At 43.0% G+C, this 23,413-nt stretch overlaps 1 protein-coding gene across 1 annotated transcript in view; it reads left to right on the top strand.

Annotated features, from left to right (window-relative positions):
• VIPR1 (vasoactive intestinal peptide receptor 1) overlaps window positions 1–23,413 on the top strand; it is a 120,700-nt gene that overhangs the window by 33,689 nt on the left and 63,598 nt on the right. The window contains exon 2 of the mRNA XM_063324301.1: window positions 3,926–4,022. Within this exon, the coding sequence (XP_063180371.1) occupies window positions 3,926–4,022 (97 nt within the window). The remainder of the gene's footprint in view (window positions 1–3,925; window positions 4,023–23,413) is intronic.

Raw genomic sequence — 23,413 nt, 5'->3', positions numbered from 1 at the left:
TTTCTGTCAAAATCACACCTGTCTGTTTCCCAGTAATGCCCCAAACCGTGATTTTTTTATTTTTTATTTTTTTCAATTTCAGCTGCCTTTGTTAGTCTATAGCAACGATGGTTGTGATATGTGAGGGTTATTACTGTCATCACTAAGAAGGCAGAAGGAGGGTTGCTGTGATTCTTTGGGTTATTTATTTACTTGTTTAGTTAATGTGGAAAATGAGCCATAAACTAGAAGGCCTCCAATGTGAGACTGTTTGTTGACCTTGATGATTCAGTTAAAGGTCTTTAGACATTAAATTCACACATCACTGACCTTCTCCAGCTGAATAGTAGGTATTTTAGTTTGAACTGGTCCAACTACAGTCGGTGAAGTGGGATGAAAGCCTTCAGGGCTGTTGCTCGCTAGCTCTCTGTGGACTAGAAGGAATGGTAAAAAACAGTTCAGACTATATATAGAGCTTTTACACAGCTAAAATGATGGAAGATGTGTCCCACTGAGAGCAAAGGTGAGATACATCCGACTCTTTCTTTCTTTCTTTCTTTGTTTATAAATAATAGAATTATTTATGTTGGAAAGGACCATTAAGATCATTCAGTCCAACTCTTAACCTAACAATGCCAAGTCCACCACTAAACTATGTCCCTTAGCACCACGTCTACCCATTTTTAAATACCTCCAGGGATGGTGACTCCACCGCTTCCCTGGGCAGCCTGACAACCCTTTCAGGGAAGAAATTTTTCCTAATACCCAATCTAAACCTCGCCTGGTGCAACTTGAGGCCATTTCCTCTTGTCCTATCACTTGTTATTTGGGAGAAGAGATTGACCCCCACCTCTATACACCCTCCTTTCAGGTAGTTGTAGAGAGCGAGAAGGTCTCCCCTCAGCCTCCTTCTCTCCAGGATAAACAACCCCATCTCCCTCAGCTGCTCCTCGTAAGACTTGTTCTCCAGACCCCTCACCAGCTTCATTGCCCTTCTCTGGGCTCGCTTTAGCTCCTCAATGTCTTTCTTCTAGTGAGGGGCCCAAAACTGAACACAATACTCGAGGTGGGGCCTCACTAGTGCTGAGTACACTTCCCCAGTCTTTCTGGCCACACCATTCCTGATACAGGCCAGGATGCTGTTGATCTTCATGGCCACCTGGACACACTTCTGACTCATATTGCATTGGGCAGCTCTCCAGCCACTCTTCCCCAAACCTGTAGCACTGCATGGGGTTGTTGTGACCCAAGTGCAGGACCCAGCACTTGGTCTTGTTGAACGTCGTACCATTGACCTCAGCCCATCGATCCAGCCTGTCCAGATCCCTTTGTAAAGCCTTCCCACCCTCAAGCAGATCAATACTCTTGCCCAACTTGGCATCATCTGCAAACTTACTGTTTGTTTGCTTTTAAGTATCTAGTACTGTTCTAGAGAACTTAGTAAATATGAGGTTGCTGGTTTGGAGTTGGCCTATCCAACATACAATTTACGCAATCCTCTGCCCCCTGGAGTAAAATGTTGGCCACAAGGGATGCCCTAGGACATCTCAACTGAGGTTAGATAGGTCTGTTCAGGAGACTAAATCCCACCTCAGCATCTGGCTCTGCTTGAAATCAGTGGGGATCAGGGTTCCTGATCAGTCAGGAACCTGATCCTATTCCTTCAGTCAATGGAGCCACCAATTGCTTAAAAGCTCACAGTAAGTCAGCACCAGCACTACAAAAGCCAAGATCACGTGTATTCTGGTGTTTAAACTGTTGGACACTTTTTCCAGTGGTTTGCCTAACATAGATATCTTTCTTCTTGGACTGGATGAAAAAAAGATGCGATTTTTAAAATTCTATCTATAATCAAGTTTACCTGAATCTATCGTGAGCCCACTTTTCAGAATATTAACAATGAATCAGCCTCTTTTTTAGTTTTGTTTTTTTTTTTTGAAAGGTGATAAAATATTTACACAAAAGTAAATATTGGGCCATTAAGGTAAATGTGCAATCAACCAATTTAGATGTGTATTTTTAGTGAAGAGAAGGTGCAGCAGTTAAGTACTTGCTAATGGGCTTGGTAGAAAATTTACTGCATAAAAAAAAAAAAATTAAAATATGTTGTAGAAGTACACAGTGCTTTGCCAACCCTGATCAAAGTTGGAGCTGTATGAATTAATTTATAAAGTGAAAACTTGAGTTATTTATAGATGTGAGATGAATTTGGCAATAGTTTAAGTCCAGAGAGTTAAAATTTTCCTTTGAAAAAATCAGAATGTTTTGAAAACATTTCAATCTTTACTTTTACAGTAACTGTTCCACAAATCTCTCACGCTTCCCCTCATGCTTTTTTAAGGTTAAAATAAAAAGGCAAGAAGCACTGTAAATCAAACCAAAATGAATTTATGGTATTTTAGATAAGCCAAGATAAAATTTCCTAAGATTTGTTTCCAAGACAACTCCAAATAATTCCCCCCCTTCTCATATTTGTTTTTTCTTTTATTATTATTTTTGACTAGAAGACCACATAATTAATTGTTTATACACTACTAATCAAGGCCAATTCCCAACCTAAAGGAAATTACAGTCTGAACAAGACATGGAGTGAAACAGGGAAGAGAGCAGGCTGGGTTAATAAGAAATGCTGAGAATAAATTTAATGTGCTAAATTATTTCATAATTTTAATCCAAAGGGCAATTTACATCAAACAATTGTTCCTTCAAAGGATTTCTGGGCCTTCTGTCTTACAAACTTGTCTGGCAAATATATGGACAGAGAAATAGCTCACACATTTTGCAATGAGACATGAAAAGATCTTTTCTTCCTTTTCCTTTCCCTTTCCTTTCTCTGCCTATTTCAGGTGAAAATATATGCTTTTTTTCAAAGTCCATCAAGAGCGAACACTGAATCAATCACTTCTTACAGGCAAAAGCTCATCCCATGTCCTCAAAATCTGACCCTGAAGCTCACTCGTCTCATGTTTTTTTCTGCATCAAAATTTAACAGTGGTGGTATAAACTCAAACCAAGACTTCTGCTCCTTCACATCATTCCCTTCTTGCCATCTTGTTGCAGCTGAGCTTCTGCATAGGTTTCTCCTGCTGAATGCTGTTTCCAGTCTCTTTGAAAGAGATGGGGGTTTCTGCAGCACCGTTCATAATAGGACCTCAAGTTCTGCTTGCAGTTGCTAGATCACGAAGCAAGGTGTTCCCTCTGAGCTGAGAGTGTGTTGGTGACAAGGGGACGCTGTTATGTGACCCGTTGTCCAGCTTCTGCTTCTTTTTGGGAGTGCAAATTGTTACTTGCATATTTTATGATTGAGGCAGTTTATGAATTACATGTTGTAAGGAGTCCACGATTAATTACCTGAACATTTAAAGCCAATGTTGTGTTGTTACAAACACAATGTAATTATGTCTGACTGAGGAGAAACCACTTGGGGGAGAAAGTCTTGTCATTGGGAATTTCCTGCTTTTTAGCTCCTTGATCTCCTACTCTGCATCAGAGATTTCATTCTTATTTGATTTGGGTTTTGTTTTGCTTTGAATTAGCATGAGCCAGGAGGCAGGCCATGTGAGAACGGGGAGAATAAACCATGTAAGCACAGATCCCACTGCTCTTGGCATGAATATTAAAACTGCTGTCTTCCTGCCCTAGATAGCTGTTGGTGTTAGGTTAATCAGGCAGGGTTCTGGGAGCATAAAGAAGAAGAATTGCTCCTGATCTTCAGAAAAAAATAGGTGGGTTTTTGTTTTTTTTAAGGAAGGCATGGAGGAAAATACTGTTTTTTCAGTAGGCTCTCGGTTACAGTCCCTTCTCTCAAGCAAACAAAAAATAAGGTTGCATGCGTATCCCCATTGTGCGGTGGCCCAGGAAAGCTTAGATGGCCATGAATCCCCAGGAACGCATCCCTGAGGATAGATGGGTTTTCTCACTCTCTTCTTCTCTACCCTTTCTGCAGGCATCCAGCACACGTCCGGAGTGCAGTATCATGCAGGAGATTGAAGAGGAGCGCAGCCAATGCTTGGCAGAGATTGTTCGGGATAATCAGACTTCAGGTATGGGGTCACTTCTTCCCTCCCTGGCCTGCAAGCCAACATCACCCAGCCTCACATCTGCCTTGTCCATGTCATTTCTCACCCCTTCTGCTGCTGGAGCAGGGCAGTCGCCCCAGATGATGTTGAGCTCTTACGTTAGGAGGGAGAGAAAAAGGTACTTCCAAAGTACAATTCAATCAACCGAGAGTTTGAATAGCTCGCTGGGGATCACTTGCTGCCTCCCAGCTGGGTAAGCCTAGCTTAGGTGTCTCAGTCTGTTTAATCACAGTCAGTTATCCGTCTCTCTGAACTGGAAATGCCTTAACCAATTTTTCCCTGGATCTAAAAGCTTGAAGTTCTCATATCCTTCATTTGCTTTTCAATGGAAGTCATGGCAACCTTCTTCTTCTGTTGAACTGCCCTCCCAACCCCAGGCCAAAACTGTTCCTGTCCTGGTGGTGAAGAAGAGGAAGGAAGGGTGTGCTCCAAAGCTGCAAGGTATCTACAAAGTTGGGTGAGGTGGCTGAGATCCTCTCCTTGTTCATGTGACATGGAGCACACACCACACTGGGCAGTCCTCCTGGAAGGCTGTCCAGTTGCCTTAACCCACTCCGTGCTTCAGTGATCAGGAGAGGAGGAGCAGGTCAACAATGCCACGTTTGCCCTCCAGCCTCCCAAGGTTTCTCCATCCTGGCCTCAGGCAGCAGCCATGGCGCTGTGCCGCCCTCAAAGAGCAGGCATGGCACACCATGCATTGGGCACAGCACACCACGCGTTGGGCACATGGGGTTTCAGAGCAGAAGAGAGGCTGCAGGATGTTGCTGTGAGCAGAGGAGCTGCAGAGCAACCTGCGAGACAGGACACGGGTGGGTGATGTTGATGGGTCTACACTAACACAATTGCCCAGTGGGCAGCCTGCAGAGAGCTTGAGAAATTTTAACACAGCCACCCATGCTCAGTCTTAAATTGTAGATAAGTGTAGCAGAGAAAACAAGCTTTTGGTTTTGATGCTGTCCCTTCCCATCCTGTCCCATCCCATCCAGCAGCAGTGCTGTCAAAGCCTCAGGTTGAAGCATCAAGTTGGATCTCTTCCCCTCCAAGTGCCTCCCTCAAGTTACAGGTCCTGGTTTTGTGAGCAAAGGAGGTGTAGGCACCAGTGGTAGGCTGTCAGGCTCCGAAAACAAGGGATGCCATTGCTGGGGGAAGGGGCGGAAAGACACGTATCCTGCTTGATATTTGTATCTCATCTCCTGGAAGAAGATGTCTTCTCATCCTCTTTCACTTGGCATTGCTTGCAGTTAGGCTACAGACTGAAGGACTCTTCTGCACAATGCTTCTTAATGATAGAATAGCATCCTGGGGACAAGCTGATCCCTGGAGGAGTTTTACTGCATGCAAGGATGGCTTTTGGCCCCTGCTTTTATCTACTAAGATAAGCTTTTCTTTGATTCAGAAACTATTTCAAGTGTCCCTGCACAGTTAAGTGGAGTGGTTTGAAGAAACGTTCTCCTGGAATCCAGTAAAGAGAAAAGTCAGGATAGTTTAAAACACTCATCTGAAAGCCAACTAAATGCTTCGTTTAATTTTCACAGACATTTAAAGAAATTCTATTAAATACAGTGCATTCAAAATAGAAGAATAAATGCTTGAAGTGTTAATATATTTTTCTGCTTTTTCAGAATTATTTTTCTCATGGGAAAGTTTAATCCAAAACAGCTTTCTTTTCTCTCTATTGAATTAAACTGTTGGAAATATTTTTCCCAATTATGATGTAAAAACACACTCAGTCATGTTGCAAGCCCTTAATGCTCAAGCATTAGCAAGTATATAAAAATCCTTTGGAGTTTGTTTTTCATAATGGAATGCTGAAATATTGGACTGGGATAATTCTGCATTTCCACCAGTCACAACCCATAGTCATTAAATGGGACTGATTCAGAAATTGCAGTTGTGAGCAGCATAAAATTTGTTTTGTTCATGGAGATGGTACCTGCTACTCCGGAGTTAATGTTAGATGTCATTTATGTATGTCTGCATGTTCTGTGTAGAAATGGTCATTGGTGACATCCATGTGGAAAAAGCGTGGACACAGCATGTGTCCAACCAAATTTTACCATGCAAACTGTGTGGAAAGCAGTTGGCATCCATTTGCCTCAAAACATCAGCAGGTATTTTAGAGCTCAATACCTGACTTTTATGTAGACACTCGTGGCTGCCCTTGGAATCAACAGAAAAAAATCAGCATCTCTAAAGTGTTGGCTCTCAAATGGGTGACTACGGGTACATCATCTTATAAAGAAGTCTGCTTTGAAAGTGGTGCGGGCAGGTAACTTCAAAGTGCCTGCATGGGATGTGTTTCCCTCTGGAGTGTTCAAGGTACAGCATGTGACCACAAGTAGGTCAAAAAAGATGTTTTCCTGGAGTGGGGCTCCATAACTCGCTAAATGTATCTGAGCATGGCTGCAAAATAGAACTTTGAACTTTGACAGCTGGGGGTGAGGGGAGAGTTTGGGGAAAAATCTTATGAAGGCGATATGAGGTCATATGAAGGTGATGACTCTTTAGTCCAAGTGTTGCTGGAAAGAAAAAATCCTAGTAAAACTCCCAGGAAAAATGCAATTTTAACACAGTTCAGTCCCCCAGAGAAGGGGAATGGAAAGCAGTTGAGATGCCCTGCCATCCATAATGTAATACCTTGATTTATGACCAGGTAGGTGTGTTGCCTTCTGCACATTCCACATCCTTTCAGCAAAAAGAAAATCACTTGAGGTTTAACAACCGATTTGTTATCCTTTCTAATGAAATGAAATAAGGAAACACACCATTTCAGTACAGTCGGGAAATAAAGCTTTGTTTAGAAGCCATTATCAATTTTATTGATCGGAGGGGCTTAATCACAGATGTAATTTGATGTGTCATATAGATTAGTCACTTATTAAGAACACCTGATGGTAGTGCTGAGATTGCTCACTGGCTTAGGATAAGCAGGTAGATTTCCACTGATAACAATCACATCTGTCTTACTGATATTTTGTGTTTGAACACACATTCCTCATAGTGGGTGTATATGCATGGGTGAAACCAATGGTTTCTTTTCAAATCAAATCCCTGAGTTTTCAGTGCAGGTAGTAGGTGCCAATTGCCGTTCCTGGTATCAGCAGTCCTGGACTACAGGACAACTGTTTATTACTAGCAGGATGGGAGTCTCTCTATTCCCTATTAGGAGCATGATTCAGTATCCGTGAAGTTACCCACGTTTGAAGAAGCTTTAGCAGGGACGCAAAAGAGACACAGGGGTCACAAAAGCGTAACCACCTCTGATGAGAAGAGGTTATCTTCTCAGCACAGGAAGGGCAGCAGAAGGTGCAGTCAGGGAGAAAGCAGCCAGGAAGACTTAAGCCAGCAGTGTGTACACAGGAGAATAAAACGGCTGTTAGATCAAAGTCTGGACTTTAAAGGAAGTTTGTAACCATCAGAGGATACTGAACAGCCTTTCTGGAGGTCTTCAGGAAGGAGTGTTTTATTGATTTCGTGGCAGAGCTTGCCCGTTTTATGAAAGGGTGTGTAGGATGCAGTTGCGTATTGCAGCACAGGATTGATTCCATGAGCTGGGCTGCCCTTGCGGTCCTCTGCCCTCTTATCCTTTTACCTCTATCCTGAAATATCCAGTAAAGATGTAAAGTGACAATTGTGATTCAATGGAGAAGTGGATTCTTTACCATTAAAATCAAGACTAAGTAGACTGAGAGCGGTTTGGTCCACACAGGTAAATAGCCATTCTATGGGAATGACTTTTGGCGAAGGATTTCTTTCACTTGATTTTAGGTACCTCCAGCGTTTTCTGGCCAAGTGTAGGCAGCTCTTTTAGGATGTGATGATTCATGTTCAGATTGCCTTGCCTGTTGACGAGATCTTCCTTTACTAATAAGGGCATTCTTAGTAAGCAGCTCAGCTGTGTTGGAGATAACTACACTTTGCAGATGATTCCTGGTCCTGGCATCCACTGTCTTGGAGGGCATTTGGACAAATGAGGTGAAGTCCCAATTACATCATTAGGAGTGATGAGTCCGTTTGTTCACATGCAGAATTGCATTTCAGGGAGGTAAACTTTCACTTGGGTATTTGTTAGATGATCTTTCCAGCCCTTTGGCCCCCAAAGGGTGCTCACAATGTAATTTGAGGCTTTATTAAAAAAAATCTTTTGGAAAACCTGTTAGTGTGCAAGTGGCAGGATTCTTCCCTGCTCAAGGCAGGAGACGTACAAAATGCCTCATCTCAATCTCAGAGCAGACTGTGTTCCTAAAGGACCTAAAACTCAGCTCAGTAAGATTGACTGCACCATTTCTATCAGATCATATAGCAGACTTTTTTGCTGGGTTTGGACATGTTGGAAAAGCAGTTTTGTTTATTCCTTCCCTTATGACACAGCTAAGGAGAAAGTGCTGCTGGTCTGCAGCACACACAGACATACCTGGGTGTTGGACTCATGAAATTTATAGTTTTGTTATGTGTGGGATGTCTGGCTTTCCTTGCCAGAAATGGGCCATTCTCATGGCAGGCACGGCTGGGACGTACTAGATAAAATACTGCGAATGACACAGATGATGTCTGCTTGTAGTGATGTCATGCAAATATGAACCATTATCTGTGAGTGCCTTAATTTCCCACACTGAGCATGTCTTATTTCCACTCCATGCTAGTTTTACAGTTGGTCTCCCTGCAAACTTTGCCTTGCTTGATATCCATAGATCCTTGCAACTGCAGCAGCACCATTTCTGCGGTTAAGGTGACTCCTGGGTGCCTTGCCCTTAGTTTTCCTCCTTTAAAATAGAAATATTAATATTTTCCTCTCCAGCAGAGGTAAGGTAAGGACAAACAAATTGAAAAATGTCCAGCTATTTTATGACTGGGACTTATAAAGGATACTGTGCGTTGACAGAGGAATAGAAAATGCAGTATTTTGCAGCACCCGCAATTTAAATTCACAGGAAGCTACTATGTATCTGACGAGAAATAACATCCCAAAAGAGAAAATTCATGTCATCCAGGTTAGGTAGCCTCTTCTCTTTCTCCACCTCTCTTGTCCCAAACAAATCTTTGCATAGTAGCATACATCAGTCTGCGGGTGTAGATTTTTGTGGATGATATTTTCCCAGCAGCTGCTTAGGGAGTTCCTTGGGAATGCTCAAGTTATATCTAACACATAGAAAGCCACATTGCCCTATATTCCAGTGTCAAGCAATGCAGTGCTGAAATGGGTACACAGAGGCAGGACCTAAAGTCCTGACAGTGCTCCATTATCCAGAAGAACAGGGACATTCCGCTCAGCAGCATATTGATGCAGCTACACCACCAGAGACCCTGCAGCCCTGCTTTCTGCAAGATCAGTGTGCTGCAAGGTCAGTTCTGGGGTTCAGTCGCATCATTCAAAAGGCTCCCAGGTCATCCCAAATTTTCAGCAGCCAATGGCTGTAGGAGTCCTGCCTGGGCAACTGCAGGACCAGTTCAGCCAAGTCCGTCCCAGGGTTCTAATGCCTTCAGTGAGAGCTCTCTCTGCTGCCCTGCTGGGCAAACGTGATGAGAAGTTCTTGAGAATTGCTTTGCGGAAAAGAGTTTGCAGGCTGCCAGCAGCTGCGATGATACCAGCAGCCTGGGCTGTCTTCTTTCCGCCTCTTTCTCTCCCTTCTCTTTGCTCTCTGAGTGTACAGGGCTGCTTCTCTGGTGGCACGAAAAGTCTACCGCCGCTGCAATGTAAAACAAATAAATGAGTGTTCAGTTTTGGGCCCTTCACTACAAGGAAGACATTGAGGTGATGCAGCATGTCCAGAGAAGGGTAACGAAGCTGGTGAGGGGTCTGGAGCACAAGTCTTGTGAGGAGCGGCTGAGGGAGCTGGGGTTGTTCAGCCTGGAGAAAAGGGGGCTGAGGGAAGACCTTCTCGCTCTCTACAGCTACCTGAAAAGGTGTTGTAGTCAGGTGGGTGTCGATCTCTTCTCCCAAGTAACAGGTGATGGGACAAGAGGAAATGACCTCCAGTTCTGCCAGGGAAGGTTTAGGATGGATATTAGGAAAAAGTTCTTAACCAAAAGGGTGGTCAAGCTGGAACAGGCTGCCCAGGGAAGTGGTGGAATCACCATCCCTGGAGGTATTTAAAGGACATGTAGACATGATTTAGTGGTGGACTTGGCAGTGTTTGGTTAACAGTTGGACTTGAAGATCTTAGAGGTCTATTCCAACCAAAACGATTCTATGATTCTAGTGCAGTTCCACAGCCTGGGCTTCCCCATGACACGTAGTAGTTTTAGGAGCTTATAAGAAATAGAGGTTCTCAGTCCTCTGCATTACTTTAACAATGCTTACAAACATATTTCAAAAGTGAGGAATGCAATCCCATCCTCACTGAAAACCAGGCTTTTACTCCAGATATTTTTTCAGCCAAGACATCTGTATGCAGTACAGTGGGTGCTTAGCTGATAATACAGTTAGCAGCAGTAGGGAAGCTCTCCCAAGGGTTAGGAGGAGAGGGTGGCTGAAGGGGGTTTTGCTTTCTAGGCCCACAGATGGTGGCAAATTTCTCTCTATGTGAAGTGAGTCTGAGGTCCTAAAGGTTTGCTGCAAGGCAGGTCTCACCACTGCGTTGCTTCTTGCTGACTTCCACTTACTTTTTTTGTGTACTTTTTTTTCCCTCTTCATGGCTGCAGTTTACAAACAGTTCAATTTAACTTAAAACACTCAAATAAAAATTAAAAAAAAAAAGTAACCCTCTCTTTTTTTAAAAAAGGGAATAAAAGAAATCAGGTCTAGTCTGATTGGCCCAGCTCATTATCTGCTTATCCCATTATTGCTAATCAATTTCCCCTGCAATCAGATATTTTTTCAGAAGCAGCAGAGACATTTAGGGATGGTAGTTGAACAAGGTACAGTGACTTGTGTTTGGGTGGGATGAGCAGCTCTGGAGACCATGCCACTGCGCAGGAAGCATGGCATCGCATGGTAAACAGCCTTTGTGGAAAGCAGTGGGAATATCAGGCAGCAATTAAGCACAGGAATTCTGGCCCAGATTTGGAGATAACTTCAATGACATGGAAGTTTGGGTATGAAGAAAAATATTTAAGAACATAGAGAAGACCTATAAACCACAGAAGACTTTTAACACTAGAGCCTGATGACCTGAGCAGATGGGATGCGGTTTTCTGCATTAACATAGTTCCTTGGTTTTGTATCACAAAGTCACTGAGGTTGGCAGGGACCTCCTGATATCACCTAGTCCAAACCCCTGATTAAAGCACAGCCAACCAAATCAGGTTGCTCGGGGCCATGGCCAGTTGGGTTTTAAATATGTCCAAGGACAGAGACTCCACAACCTCTCTGGACAACCTGTTCCAGTGTTTAAGTATGTTAACAGGTGAAAAAAATAGAATCATAGAATTGTCTGTGTTGGAAGGGGCCCTTTAGATCATCCAGTCCAACCATCAACCTAATCTTATGTTTAAATTGAATTTCCTGGCTTTCAGTTTATGCCTGTTGCCACTCTGGTTTGTTTTTTTTTTGCTTTCCCCTGAATGCCATCGCATTAATAAGACCCCACCTGAGCTTTCTCTTCTCTAGGCCAAACAGTCACAGCTCTCTCAGCCTTTCCTCATATGTGAAATGCTCCAGTCCCTTAATCTTCTTTGCATCCCTTTGCTGGACTCTCCCCAGTATGTCCACGGAGCCCAGACTTGGACCCAGCACCCCAGATGAGTCTCAGAAGCACTGAGTAAAGGGTAAGGATCACTTCCCTCAATGTACTGACAAAACTCCTCCTAATTCAGCCCAGGATACCACTCACCTTCTTTGTGGCAAGGACACATTACTGGCTCATGTTCAACTTGGTGTCCACCAGGACCACCAGGTCTTTCTCTGCAAAGCTACTCTCCAGCACGTATGTGTGCACAGCATTATTGCTTCACAAGTTTAGGACTTGGCATTTCCCTTTGTTGAACTTCTGTCACTTTATGTTTTTTTCAGGACTTTTTTTTTTCCCCCTCCAAACCAGAATAATTTTCATTTGATTTGGATCCTAAATTCTTGCAAAAGTTAAGTGCAAGTGAAACGAGCTCAGAACTTCACAGCTGGAGTCTGTCAGCATCTCACAGAGTCAGACTAGCATTTAGTCTATCTGTTCCCCACAGTTCAGTATCATGGAGATAGCTGAGATGATTTTCTAAGCATCAGTGAAAATTGCCAGTAGCCATCAAGGGGCTGCTACAGTCGAGCGGCTTCTGATACCTAAAGTACTTCAGCACTGCACTTTATATTTGCAATGTAGACCTGTCTGTCTTGCAAGCAGGATTTGAAACCTGATCAAAAAGTCAGAAAAGTCAGAAAAGTGGAAAACATGAAAAAAAAAATAGTGCCAATCACACACACACACACACACACCCCCTCGCAATGCCTGTTCATATCGGCTTAACTTGTAAATGCGTCACATTTCTTGTGGGTAATAGAGCTGAGTCCCGTGAGCTCATCACCAGTATTGTCACATGCAAAGAAATCCAGGTGGGAAATGGCCCATGTTGTTTATTCCCTGTAAACTGCTTTTGCTATTCCACAGGCCTAGAGTGGAGACTGGCTTGAAAAGCCAAATTTGGAGCTTAGAGTTCTTTGTCAGTCTCCCTTGAAGAAGTCAAGGCGTGTTTGATGGGAGAAGAAGCAGTGAACATATGGAAATTAAAAGTCAAGCTGGAAAAACGTTAATGAAGTTTAAATTAGGAGGCTGTTTATTCATCACCATCTGTTTATAGTGCAGTAAGATAAGAAATAATTAATAGTTCCTTGCTTGCAAAAGTTCAAGTGAATTCTCACCTTCCAGTTGCATAAGACCTCCTGGGATAGATGATGTGTCGGTTGGATTTGTGTGTTATCAGAAGGTCTCCAGGTGCTTCATTGTTAGAGCAGAGACCACGTGGCTGATGGCAGCTGAAGCGCTCGAGGCTGTGCACACAGCAGGGTGGAGAAGTGGGTGGATGGACCACTTACCCTAGGCTGGAGAGATGATGTGTTTTCCGGCTGTGTCAGGTTGGTGGTACATCCCTGAGACCTGCCTAAGTGCTCACATGAATGCTCCTCACACCTTCACATACACGAGGATGGATGGTTTTGTTAGCAAAACACCACTGTTTTAAACTCAGTAGCGGAGGGAGCATTCAGATGGGCCACTCAGCTGGCAGATTTGAAGGGTGGTAACTTCCAGGAGAAATATACATCTTGGCAGTACCCAGGGGGACCCTGGGTAATAATGTTAGGTGGCACTGGTGCAGTTGGAGGAGAGACCTGTACCCAGGCTGAGAAGGTCTGCAGGGGGGCTTTGCTTGCAGGGGAAGCAGGCAGGTTTGTACCCATGGTTCATAACAGTCGAAGAAAAAAGTCAAGAAAAATAGTCAGACAGGGGCTGACTCTTGTGAGCCCTTAGCCGTATGTCAAAGTTCTTAACAGGTGCTCTTGGATAACCAGTGTGACTCCATTTGTCATTTCAGAATTGTGTAGGGCTGTCATAAGCCTTGTAGGATATCCACCAGCCCCTCCAAAAATCTTGTGTGTCCTGGGACATCAGGAACGGCATTAAATGACTACTGCTGGTCAGCTAAATCAAGCCCTGAGGATCTAGTCAACATATTCAATGAACCCTGGAGAACAATTTAGTTCAGTCTGAAATAGATACCTACATTTGATCTTAATGTTCTCTTTAAAGGCAAAGAGACCTGCAGGGCTTCTTTCTGTGTTGTCTTTCTTTAGTTTTTCTTTTACTGTACTTTATTACGCTGGTCTAGGTGATACAAAGGCTGTGTTGGCTTCAGTCTTGCTATGACCAACAGCATCAGGCAGCTTCCAGATATGACATCAGTCCTCTTCATTCCTGCACAATGTGGCCTCTCCTACAACAGCAGAAAATTCAGCCATGTAACATCAAGGCCTTAAACCCCAGACTCTCGTTTATCTCTCTTAGAGGACCAGTACCGGAGTCGAGGTGCCTTTTATTTTACAGAAAGTTTTCTTCCAGTTATTGGACAGTGGCCATGATACTCAGTTGGGCAAGCCACTGCATGGTATGTTCAAATGGTCTTCCTTTGTTAATGCTTTCATCATCTGCTCTGGGACACTTCCCAGCCACCAACACCTCATGCTGCAGCTCTTACAGAGGTGGAATCACCTCTCTGGAAATGCAAATGAAAGAAATTTGCCCCGTGTTTTTCAGAAGATAACCTTCCCTTGACCACACTAGGAAACCTGGCATGTGAAACATGAGAAGGAAGCACGTGTAGCCGTGGTGGTAAACCCAGCTTCAACCCTTAGATGTGAGCAGCCCCCAGGCTTTTGTTTTGGTTGCTCCAATCTGCTCTGAAGCTGATGGCTATTCTTCCAGGCCATGAGCCTCTTTCTGTGGAAATAGTACCCAAAGGTGTTTCACCTACAAAGCTGTTATCTGACTGTCTGTCCTTGCTTGGTAACCTGCTGCTCAAGGAGGGTGCACCTCTCCGCTCAGGACTGCTCATTCCCAGTTGAATAGTGGGTACCTCCTCAGTCGCTTGTCACTGTCTGAGCCCACCCTATCACCCAAAGTCCAGGCACCTACCAGTGACAGCATGAAATTCAAACACAGATCTACACAGCACCTCATCATTCTTCCTTGTAGAGCTAAGGAGCTGATTTTTGCCTTGACCTCACCTTTCTACAGATACAATCATGAGATAAGATGTTACAACATCTCTTTTCTGCCTTAATACGCATTAGGGTTGGAGGTTGCTTTTGTTTTGCCTGCTGTTGACAAGTCCTGGCTGCAAGCTTTCTAACAAACAGCAGCGTTTATTTGACTTGGGAACAGCTGTTTTGTGGCTTGTCAGGATTAACAGCCATTTAGTGGACATAAGTCTTGAACTGAAAAAGACATTTTCGTTTGGAGAATACGTAACATTTTTAAATGCCATTAGACTTTCTGGTTGCTTTTTTTTACCATGGGATAATATATAAATGCACACAGCCTTAGTTATGCAAAGGTTATAAAAATAAGGGGAAAATGCCACTGCTACAGATCGATGGAAAGCAAATTCAAAATATTTTCGAAGCTCTGGATAATTGCTGAGATGAAATCTATCTATGCGGAGATTTTGTTTCTGACAATGGCTTGTATTTGTCCCCCTCACACCCCGTCAGATTTCTGGTTAGGAAATCTCTCCTTCCTCATATTTTTTATTTTTCGTTTCCTGCTGGCTGTATCAGAGCACTTTCATGATGGTATCCACCCTTTTTACATAGGGTAGGTACATTGTAAAATGTTGCATATGCCATAAATTATGTCAAACTCCTGTTATAATACATGGCCAAGATCCAAAACCTGCTGCAGCTGCTGGAGATTTTTCAACTGATTTTACTATGCATTGGGCTTTCTGTAATCTAGGTGCCTTTATTTCTTGATATCCAAACCTTTTAACGTATGAAAGCAAAACTGTGGAGAATATGAGAAGGTGAGGTCAGAGGTACCATGCTTTACATCCACCAGGCTGGGGTAGGGTTCCTATTATGGAAAGCTTTTAAATTATCAGTGTCTTACAAATTTAGCTTTTCTTTTTTCTTACCTTCTAACCATTGAATATGCCTCCATGTGAAACGAAAGCTTTCTGGTCTCTCTTTTCCCTAAGGTACATGGCTTCCACACAACCTTTCCTGCTTCTGCAGATGTCCCTGTATATTTATGGGCGAGAAACACATTTCAGCACAAACTTCATCTCATTTAATAAGCAAGAGCCAGGTCATGAAGATTTTACATGGTGAAGGTCTCTTAAGGTTTGCATAAGGACCACAGTATCTTTCTAGTAGCAGGAGAAGCAGCCTGTGGCTTACAGTTTGTAGAGGAAACTTCCATTTTGACCTTCCTTTTTTCAGTGGGGTGTCATATCTTAGTCCAATATTTACCGTGAAGAGGCGCAACACAGCATTGTCTGAAAATCTCCTCCATTGCAAAGCACGTCATTTGGTCTTGAAGGTACAGGATGATCCTTTAAAGCAGCAACAGGGTAAGATTCCTCTTAATCATGCCATAATTGCTATAGGAGAGACCTCTCCTCTCCACAGTTTATTCCACATTGGTAAACCATGAGCACATTGTCACTTGCCCGTTTGCCTTCAATGAGCAAGTCAAGCTGAGTTGGTCAGTGGGAGAATTTAAACTTCATTAGCGTGGCCAGGTCTCCTGAGCTCTCATCTTGATGCTACCATTCAAGTTGCCATATACATTTAAGCAAGTCAAGGAATTGATGCAGATTGGACTAAGTGTAGGAAAGTTGAGGAAAAGTCTCCTGACTCTCACAGCACTTGAACCACCAGCGAGAGCTGCTGCACTCATGTCCTGGCCTTGCTTGGCCTGTTTTGTTAGGAAGACCCACAAAATCTCTAATACTTTCCTCCTTGCAGCATCCCTGTCTCCTTCTGGTAGGCAAGACAGTGAGGTACAGAGGAGCTACAGCCTGGGTGAGTCCTATTTTAGATCTTGCATTGTCAGGCTAGTCACTCTTGCCTCCCCAACAGTCAAAAAAGCATTGCTAGGGGTTGAGCATAGTCATCTTGACTATGAATTGCTGTCTGGAGGTGCTAACATGGGAAAAGCCCTATTGGGGCTATGAGTAGGTACCTAAATTCAAAGTCTGTTTCTTTATGAATCCAGTCCTCTACAACTTCTGGAAGAGCAGGGGAATTTAAGTGAGGAATGAGGAAACACTGGAATAATCCTCTACGCATGCTCCATGTCTCTAGAGATCTATCTCTTGTTTAGATGCTGATGAGGAGATAAATTGTGTTTTTGGCAACCCACTTTGTAAATCTTTGCCTTAAATCTTGGATCTTTTGTTTCATTATACATGTTCTGGAATTAGGCAGAAGGGCTCAGCTCACAAAATTGATTTATAAAAAGAGAGATCTAGAGGGATGAAAAAAGTTAAGCGTTTGTGTAGTTTGATGGTTAAAGAAAGGATGAAATATTAGAAACTTTTTATTTTTTTTAACTTTTTTCCTAGTAGATGTTGATGATGGAAAAACACATAGGATTTTCGTGCTTAAAAATAATCCTCCAGAAATAGTCTCTGGTGATTTCTTCCACGCTGTTAAGAGTGACTCAGTCTGGGGGCTTAAGGTGAGGTTCCTTCTTCTGTCTTTGAGTCAAATTTCTGCAAACATTTAGGAAGAAAGATATATTTTAACATTTCCTGTTGAGTGCTTGGACAGCTTCTGCTGGAAGCCACTGTGAAGTGCGAACCAGTTTTTATAGCAAGTAACAGAGTTCTTGTTACTCTCCAGTTTGTACACAGAGTAGGAAAAATGAAATCAATATCTGTCTTGCAACAGATATTGAGGCAAAGTCCAGGGTAAACTCTTTTCAGTAACCTTAAATCTGGGAATCCTTTTTGCTTTCTGTGATTGCCTGAGTCCATTTTCTGCTGAAATGGGACTGCAAATCCCTCACTGAGGAAAGAATAAAGGAACATAAGTGCACCACGAAGAGCACAGCAGTGGTGGGAAGGAAATGCTACAGTGTCAGGGTTTTGCGTGCCCTGGCAGGATTGTGGTTTTCCTTCGGTTAAGTGGTTTCTCTGTCATATCCTGCCCACAGTGCCAGAGTGATAGCAGGCAGCACAGCAGGCAAAAAATATCCAAATTAAATGCAAAGCCATGGAAAGTTGAAAGGGGAGCTCTGAAGGGGTGGGTTTGCTTCAGAGCAGACTGTCAGCAATGATAAAAACAAAAAGGCGATGAGATGGAGCTGCGGGAGGAGAGATGCCCGCAGGATGCTTGAGTGGGGCTGGGGCGGAGGAGGGCATAGCAGTGAATACAGAGGGAAAGGGTTGAATTTTAGAGGGAAGTGGGGGAGGATTCATTTAGTGAAACCTTGGAGGCAAGCTAGCCCCAGTCAAACCCAATCTGTCACAGAAAAATAAGGTAAAACCCTATTCTGCAAGTCCAGGGCAGGGCAGGATGGGGTAGAGTTAAAAACACAAAAGACACAAGGGAGAAATGATCGGGAACTGTTTCCATGCTAGAAGCAACTAAAAGGGCTAGGACACTTCAGCTTGAAAAAGGGATGCCTGAGGAGCGATATGAAAGAGGACTTTATGTTTTTTCTCCCCAGGGATTTTCTGTCTTTGTAAAAGAACTAGGCAATTCCTAATGAAACCAGCAATGAGCAGGTTCAAAGTGAATTCAGAAAAGGATGTATTTTTTCTTTCAGTGGACACTTAAACTGTGCAGCTCCTTGGCCCAGGAGGTTGTGAATTTTAAAAATTTCCATGGGTTCAGAAGCAAAATCAAATTGCATTTAATTTCAAAGATTCATGGAAGAAAAAGAATCTATCTAAGGTATTTTTTCTTATTACATACAACTTTGAAGAGATAAATAGAAGATTATCTGTGATTCAGGAAGTCTCTGCGCATTGGAGTTTGGGGCAGTGGTAGTAACCCAAGGCTCACGATGGATTTTCCTAGCCTCTATTGCAACTGGATTCAAGTTGTCCATCTGGAACCAAGTCAGTAGATTGTTGCAGGGACCATCTTTTAGGGTTTGTTTTCTTTAGTCAAACAAAAGCTGAGTTCTTGACTGGGACAAGAAGGTTGATACAGTGATAATTGGTTGTAATGAGACCAAACTGCGACCCACAGTTGAGCACCTGAGCTGCACTTCTGCATGAGCTTGTCAGTGGGAGAATAAAAATCACCCAATACCTATTTACAGTCCTGACTCCAGAGAGGCTGGAAGCTGCCTGCTGATATCAAATTGGAGTGAAAATGAGTTTCCATTGCAAGCACACCAGCCTGTGATGGTACCCAGTGGTACGTCAGCCTGGCTTAATCAAGCTTAATCAACCTTTGCCTTGCTGTTATCTACCTGTGGGTAGTGAGAGGTATGCAGAGAACCCGAGATATGCCAGGCATCAAATGGGTATATTTGCATCTGAACATAGGTTAAAAGAACAAAAGTCTTGTATGTGAACATCCTTCAGAAGAGACGAGCAGTGACCCCATTCATTAGGGAGAATTGGTGCGAATGAGAGATGTGCTAAAAGGGCTTTTTTCTGGATTGGGAGTTCATCTGGGTTAAAAGAGTGCCTGGTACCAGCCTACTGCCATTCATTTCTCTCCTCAGCCAAACCTATTTACATCTCAGAGCCGTGCCAGTGCTCTGGAAGTCATGTTTATTCATGAAGGGAAGTTATTCTCTGCTGCTTTCTAGATAAGCTTTGACCACATATTTACTGTAAGTGTAGATATGACTCAACTAAATGTTTTTTGTGCTCTAGTCTGCTGGTTCTCCAAACCACTGTATACCTGCGCCTTGTGATGATTGACCTGTTTTCTATTTATTAACCTTTTAAAGTGAGAGGAAATGAGGGCTTGAGCTTTGATTCACATTTAGCATAGACAGTGGAAAAGGTTATCACCTTCTACAGCTGTGATGGGATTTCCTAACCCACGGCAGCCAGGACTGTCAGTGGTATTCGGCCACTTCTTCTGAGTCAGAGCCTCTTAGAGGAGGGCTCTGCAAAGCCCAGCTAAGGCTGGTGCAACCCTTGGCTTACACTTGGGGCATTTGGCTTGTAAAGAGGTGATCTGTTGGATGTAAAGATCTGAGCTCCGGTATGTGGCCAACAACCTCCAGCCCGTTGGTTGATGGACCTCCTCGAGCAAGACTTCTGGAGGCTGCTTCAAGAGGGAGAGAGGTGGCTGCAAATAATTACACTAATTTACAGTGTAGCGAGAAGCAGTTTGATCTGCTTATCTGAAGCAAGGTTAAAAGGCAGCTTCATTAGAATAGTGAAGGATTTCTCCCTGCAGCCCTCCAGAAGATGATGTTTGGCTCCAGAGAGCACTTCATGATCTACCAGGCAACAGCAGGACAAAACTGAGTGTCTAGAAGTCACAGTTAAAATAATTGAAAAGGAAAAGCTTCTCTTATATAGATATATATATATATATATATGAGAGGCTTTTCCTATATATATATATATTTTTAATGACAAGAGTTTAAAACGTATACCTGATTAGCCAGGGACATGGTAAATGCTACTGTCTTGAAAAAGTCACATGCTTGTTTTTACGCTGCTTCTCCAGTCTCACTTATGATCCTTTTCAAAGCAAAACACAGCCCTTGGCAGTGTGTATTCCTTGGCTTTCAGTAACAAGCAAATAAACAGAGGAGTTCTTTAAATTGAAACGGAGTGGAACAGTAGGTGTATTCATGGCTTATCTCTACCTGCTGCCTTGGGTAGGGCTTAATAAATACCTTTGCATCCTTCCTGCAGATACTGAGTGCAAGGGAGAAGGCAACATTTATAATTAACTAACGGAGAAGCACTTAGCAATCACCAAACATGATCGGATCAGGCAAAACAAATTGTCATTTTTATTACATCTGTGAAGGCCAAGTGATGCCACGGGGAAGACAGGGATTTGGCTTTCCCCTTTCCAAGGCACATTGCAGCTGTTTCTGCCCTCAAATAGTTTTCTCAGGTATTGGTCTGTCACGGTGACATGACTTGAGGCTGCCCCTTGAGTACTGTGTTCAGTTTTGGGCCCCTCACTACAAGAAACACATTGAGGTGCTGGAGTGGGTCCAGAGACGGGCAACGAAGCTGGTGAGGGGTCTGGAGCACAAGTCTTGTGAGGAGCAGCTGAGAGAGCTGGGGTTGTTCAGCCTGGAGAAAAGGAGGCTGGGGGGAGACCTTCTCGCTCTCTACAACTACCTGAAAGGAGGGTGTAGCCAGGCGGGCGTCGGTCTCTTCTCCCAAGTAACAGGTGATGGGACGAGAGGAAACGGCCTCAAGTTGCACCAGGGGAGGTTTAGGATGGATATTAGGAAAAAATTCTTAACCCAAAGGGTTGTCAAGCATTGGAACAATCTGCCCAGGGAAGAGGTGGAGTCACCATCCCTGGAGGTATTTAAAAGCCAGGTGGACATCGTGCTGAGCATCATGGTTTAGTGGTGGACTTGGCATTGTTAGGTTAATGGTTGGACTTGATGGTCTTAAAGGTCTCTTCCAATGTAGACAATTCTATGATTCTGTGACTGAATATCGCTGACCAAGCCCCTGTTCCCAGCAGTTTGCCAGAGTAAGGTCTATCAGTTTTGGAGAAAGAAAACCATTTTCTGGAAGCCTATTTGGTAAAGGTTGCCTGTGTCCTCGTTTGGATGGACAGGCACAAATTTTTGCCAGATGTTGCAATGGGCTGATGACAGGGCGAGTGGCAAGTGTTGGACTGCAAATGCAAACCAGGTATCAATCTTTGTATTGTTCCAGTTCATTAAACTCGAGTTACTCATGCAGGCCCTCTTCTAGTCATTGGAGAGAAGACAACACCTCCAAAGAATGATTCATTTGCTGAATGTTAGATAACCATCCTACAGTGACATGAAGTGCCAGCCAGGGCTCTGGTTTCCATTGGCATCTTCAGGTTTACAAGTCTGACTTTTAGATGCATAAATTTAGGGATATGACTCACACCTTTAAAACCTGGACCCTTGCAGGCAGCTGCACAAATAGTGTCAGCTCATCTAGGGAGAGCAGTAAGGAAGGATGGTGTTGGAAGAGCTCACAGGCAGATATGAGAGGTCTTCACAGAGGCAATAATTTTAAAGATCCACTTTGTGTATTTTTCAAGGCCAGTCTTGCGTATCTTCACTTTATTTTAATCAGAAACAGCTTTTTTACAAAAATGAGCCCTTAATAGCTTTTTTCATGCATCACAGGTGGTGGTGAAAAATTCTAACACAGGAAAAGATACAGATCACAAAAATTCTCGAAGTATGCAATTCAGGACATTTAAAAAGCCATCTGATACTATCACCTGGTATTTCATTTTGCATTACAACCTGTCCTCAGGTAATGGGTGCACTATAATTTATTGAGGTTGATGGAAGTAAAGATTGTAAAACATGAAAGATCCTGTCATGAAAGCATCTATTTTCCATGGGCAGAATATCTAATATCTTAATACTTTTGGAGCTGCTGGCTGTTTGGCAGCAGATAAGTATGACGCTGTGGAAACTGAGCTTTGCACCTGATGTTAGAAACCTGAAAACTGAATTTTAATGAACACTACAGAAAAGCGTGCACGAAGAAGATACCATCAGTTATTCGTTTTTTCAGGCTCTGATAAACTCACCTCAGGACTTCATTTGAAAAGTTCTGTTTGCTCATGAAAGAAGGAAGGTAAAACCTCTAAAATAACTTTGAAAGAGAGCTGAGGTTTTTTTTTTTTCATCTTCAAAGCATTTTTGTGTGCTCTCTTTATTGATCTGAGACAGCATGCTGCCACAGTCTGAACAGACTGATGATGACACCAGACTTTTTCTTAGCTCAAGTAGTAAAAGATGATTTAAAGGAGGAATTTCAGACCGGGATATAATTACTGAGCAATGCAGCTTGACGGTGGTTTTCATAGTTCCCTTTGCTTGCGTGTAAAAAGTATTTTCTCAAAGCTTTCTTCTTCATATTCTAGTTTCTCTTGTTAGGCTGTTGACCTTAACAGCAACATGTTAGTCACATTTGGGGAAGTGTTGCAGTCTAATGGGGGATGACAAATAACTGAGAACAGAGGTGCTATAAAAAAGTGAGGTCTGTTGACAACCCATCTATCTAATCCAGGCAGCGATTGAAGTGCCTGTCTGTTGGAAATTTAAAGGGTAAAAAAAAAAGAAAAAAAAGTTTTCAAAATTCCAGTAAGAACTGTAATATACGTCACATGTTGAGGCAAAACGACGTCTGATTTTTTTTTTAATTCAGGTCTGCCAACTCCTTTTGGCGTCAGTGCTAATGTTACATTATTCAACAGTGCAGGGTGTATGTGATACCTTTTGGGAAAGCAGAAATCAAAGGACAAAATCATATTATAACTCTGTAGGAAGGACATGCTTGATGATTTTTTTTTCTCTAAGAAAGTTTTTGTTCTATTTAAAGCATCTTCAGAACTGCTTAATTTTAACAAAATCCTAAGTTTTCTCCCTGAAGTTAGCTCCATTAGTTATACCTTCATTCCTAGCTTGGATAGCTGGGAGCGTACTACCTTGCACCGCCCTTCCATAAAGAGCATCTCTTGGAGACAGCACTGTCCCTCCTCAGCCTCCAGGAGTGTTTTGTGCCTTCTCCCTTTTTAAGGTGCAAAACTGCTTCTTGAGAAGGGATTTGGCTTCTGATCTCTTGATTGTCTTCAGTGTCCCCTTCCTGCTGAGCACATCCCTGGCACAATCATCTCATTTCAAGGGGAAGAAAAAGCTGGTGACAGAAGTTTGAGGGAAGCAGAGGAAGGAGGGGAACATGTCTCACATGTTCACACGAGGTGTTCTAATGCAACAGGGAGGGATAAGGGCAAGGAAGAGAGATATTTAATTAGG

The sequence above is a fragment of the Chroicocephalus ridibundus genome, chromosome 2, assembly GCF_963924245.1.
Source record: "Chroicocephalus ridibundus chromosome 2, bChrRid1.1, whole genome shotgun sequence".
Taxonomy (NCBI): Eukaryota; Metazoa; Chordata; class Aves; order Charadriiformes; family Laridae; genus Chroicocephalus; species Chroicocephalus ridibundus.
Note: the sequence above shows the minus strand (reverse complement) of the source record. Positions and strands in the feature narration are given on the sequence as shown.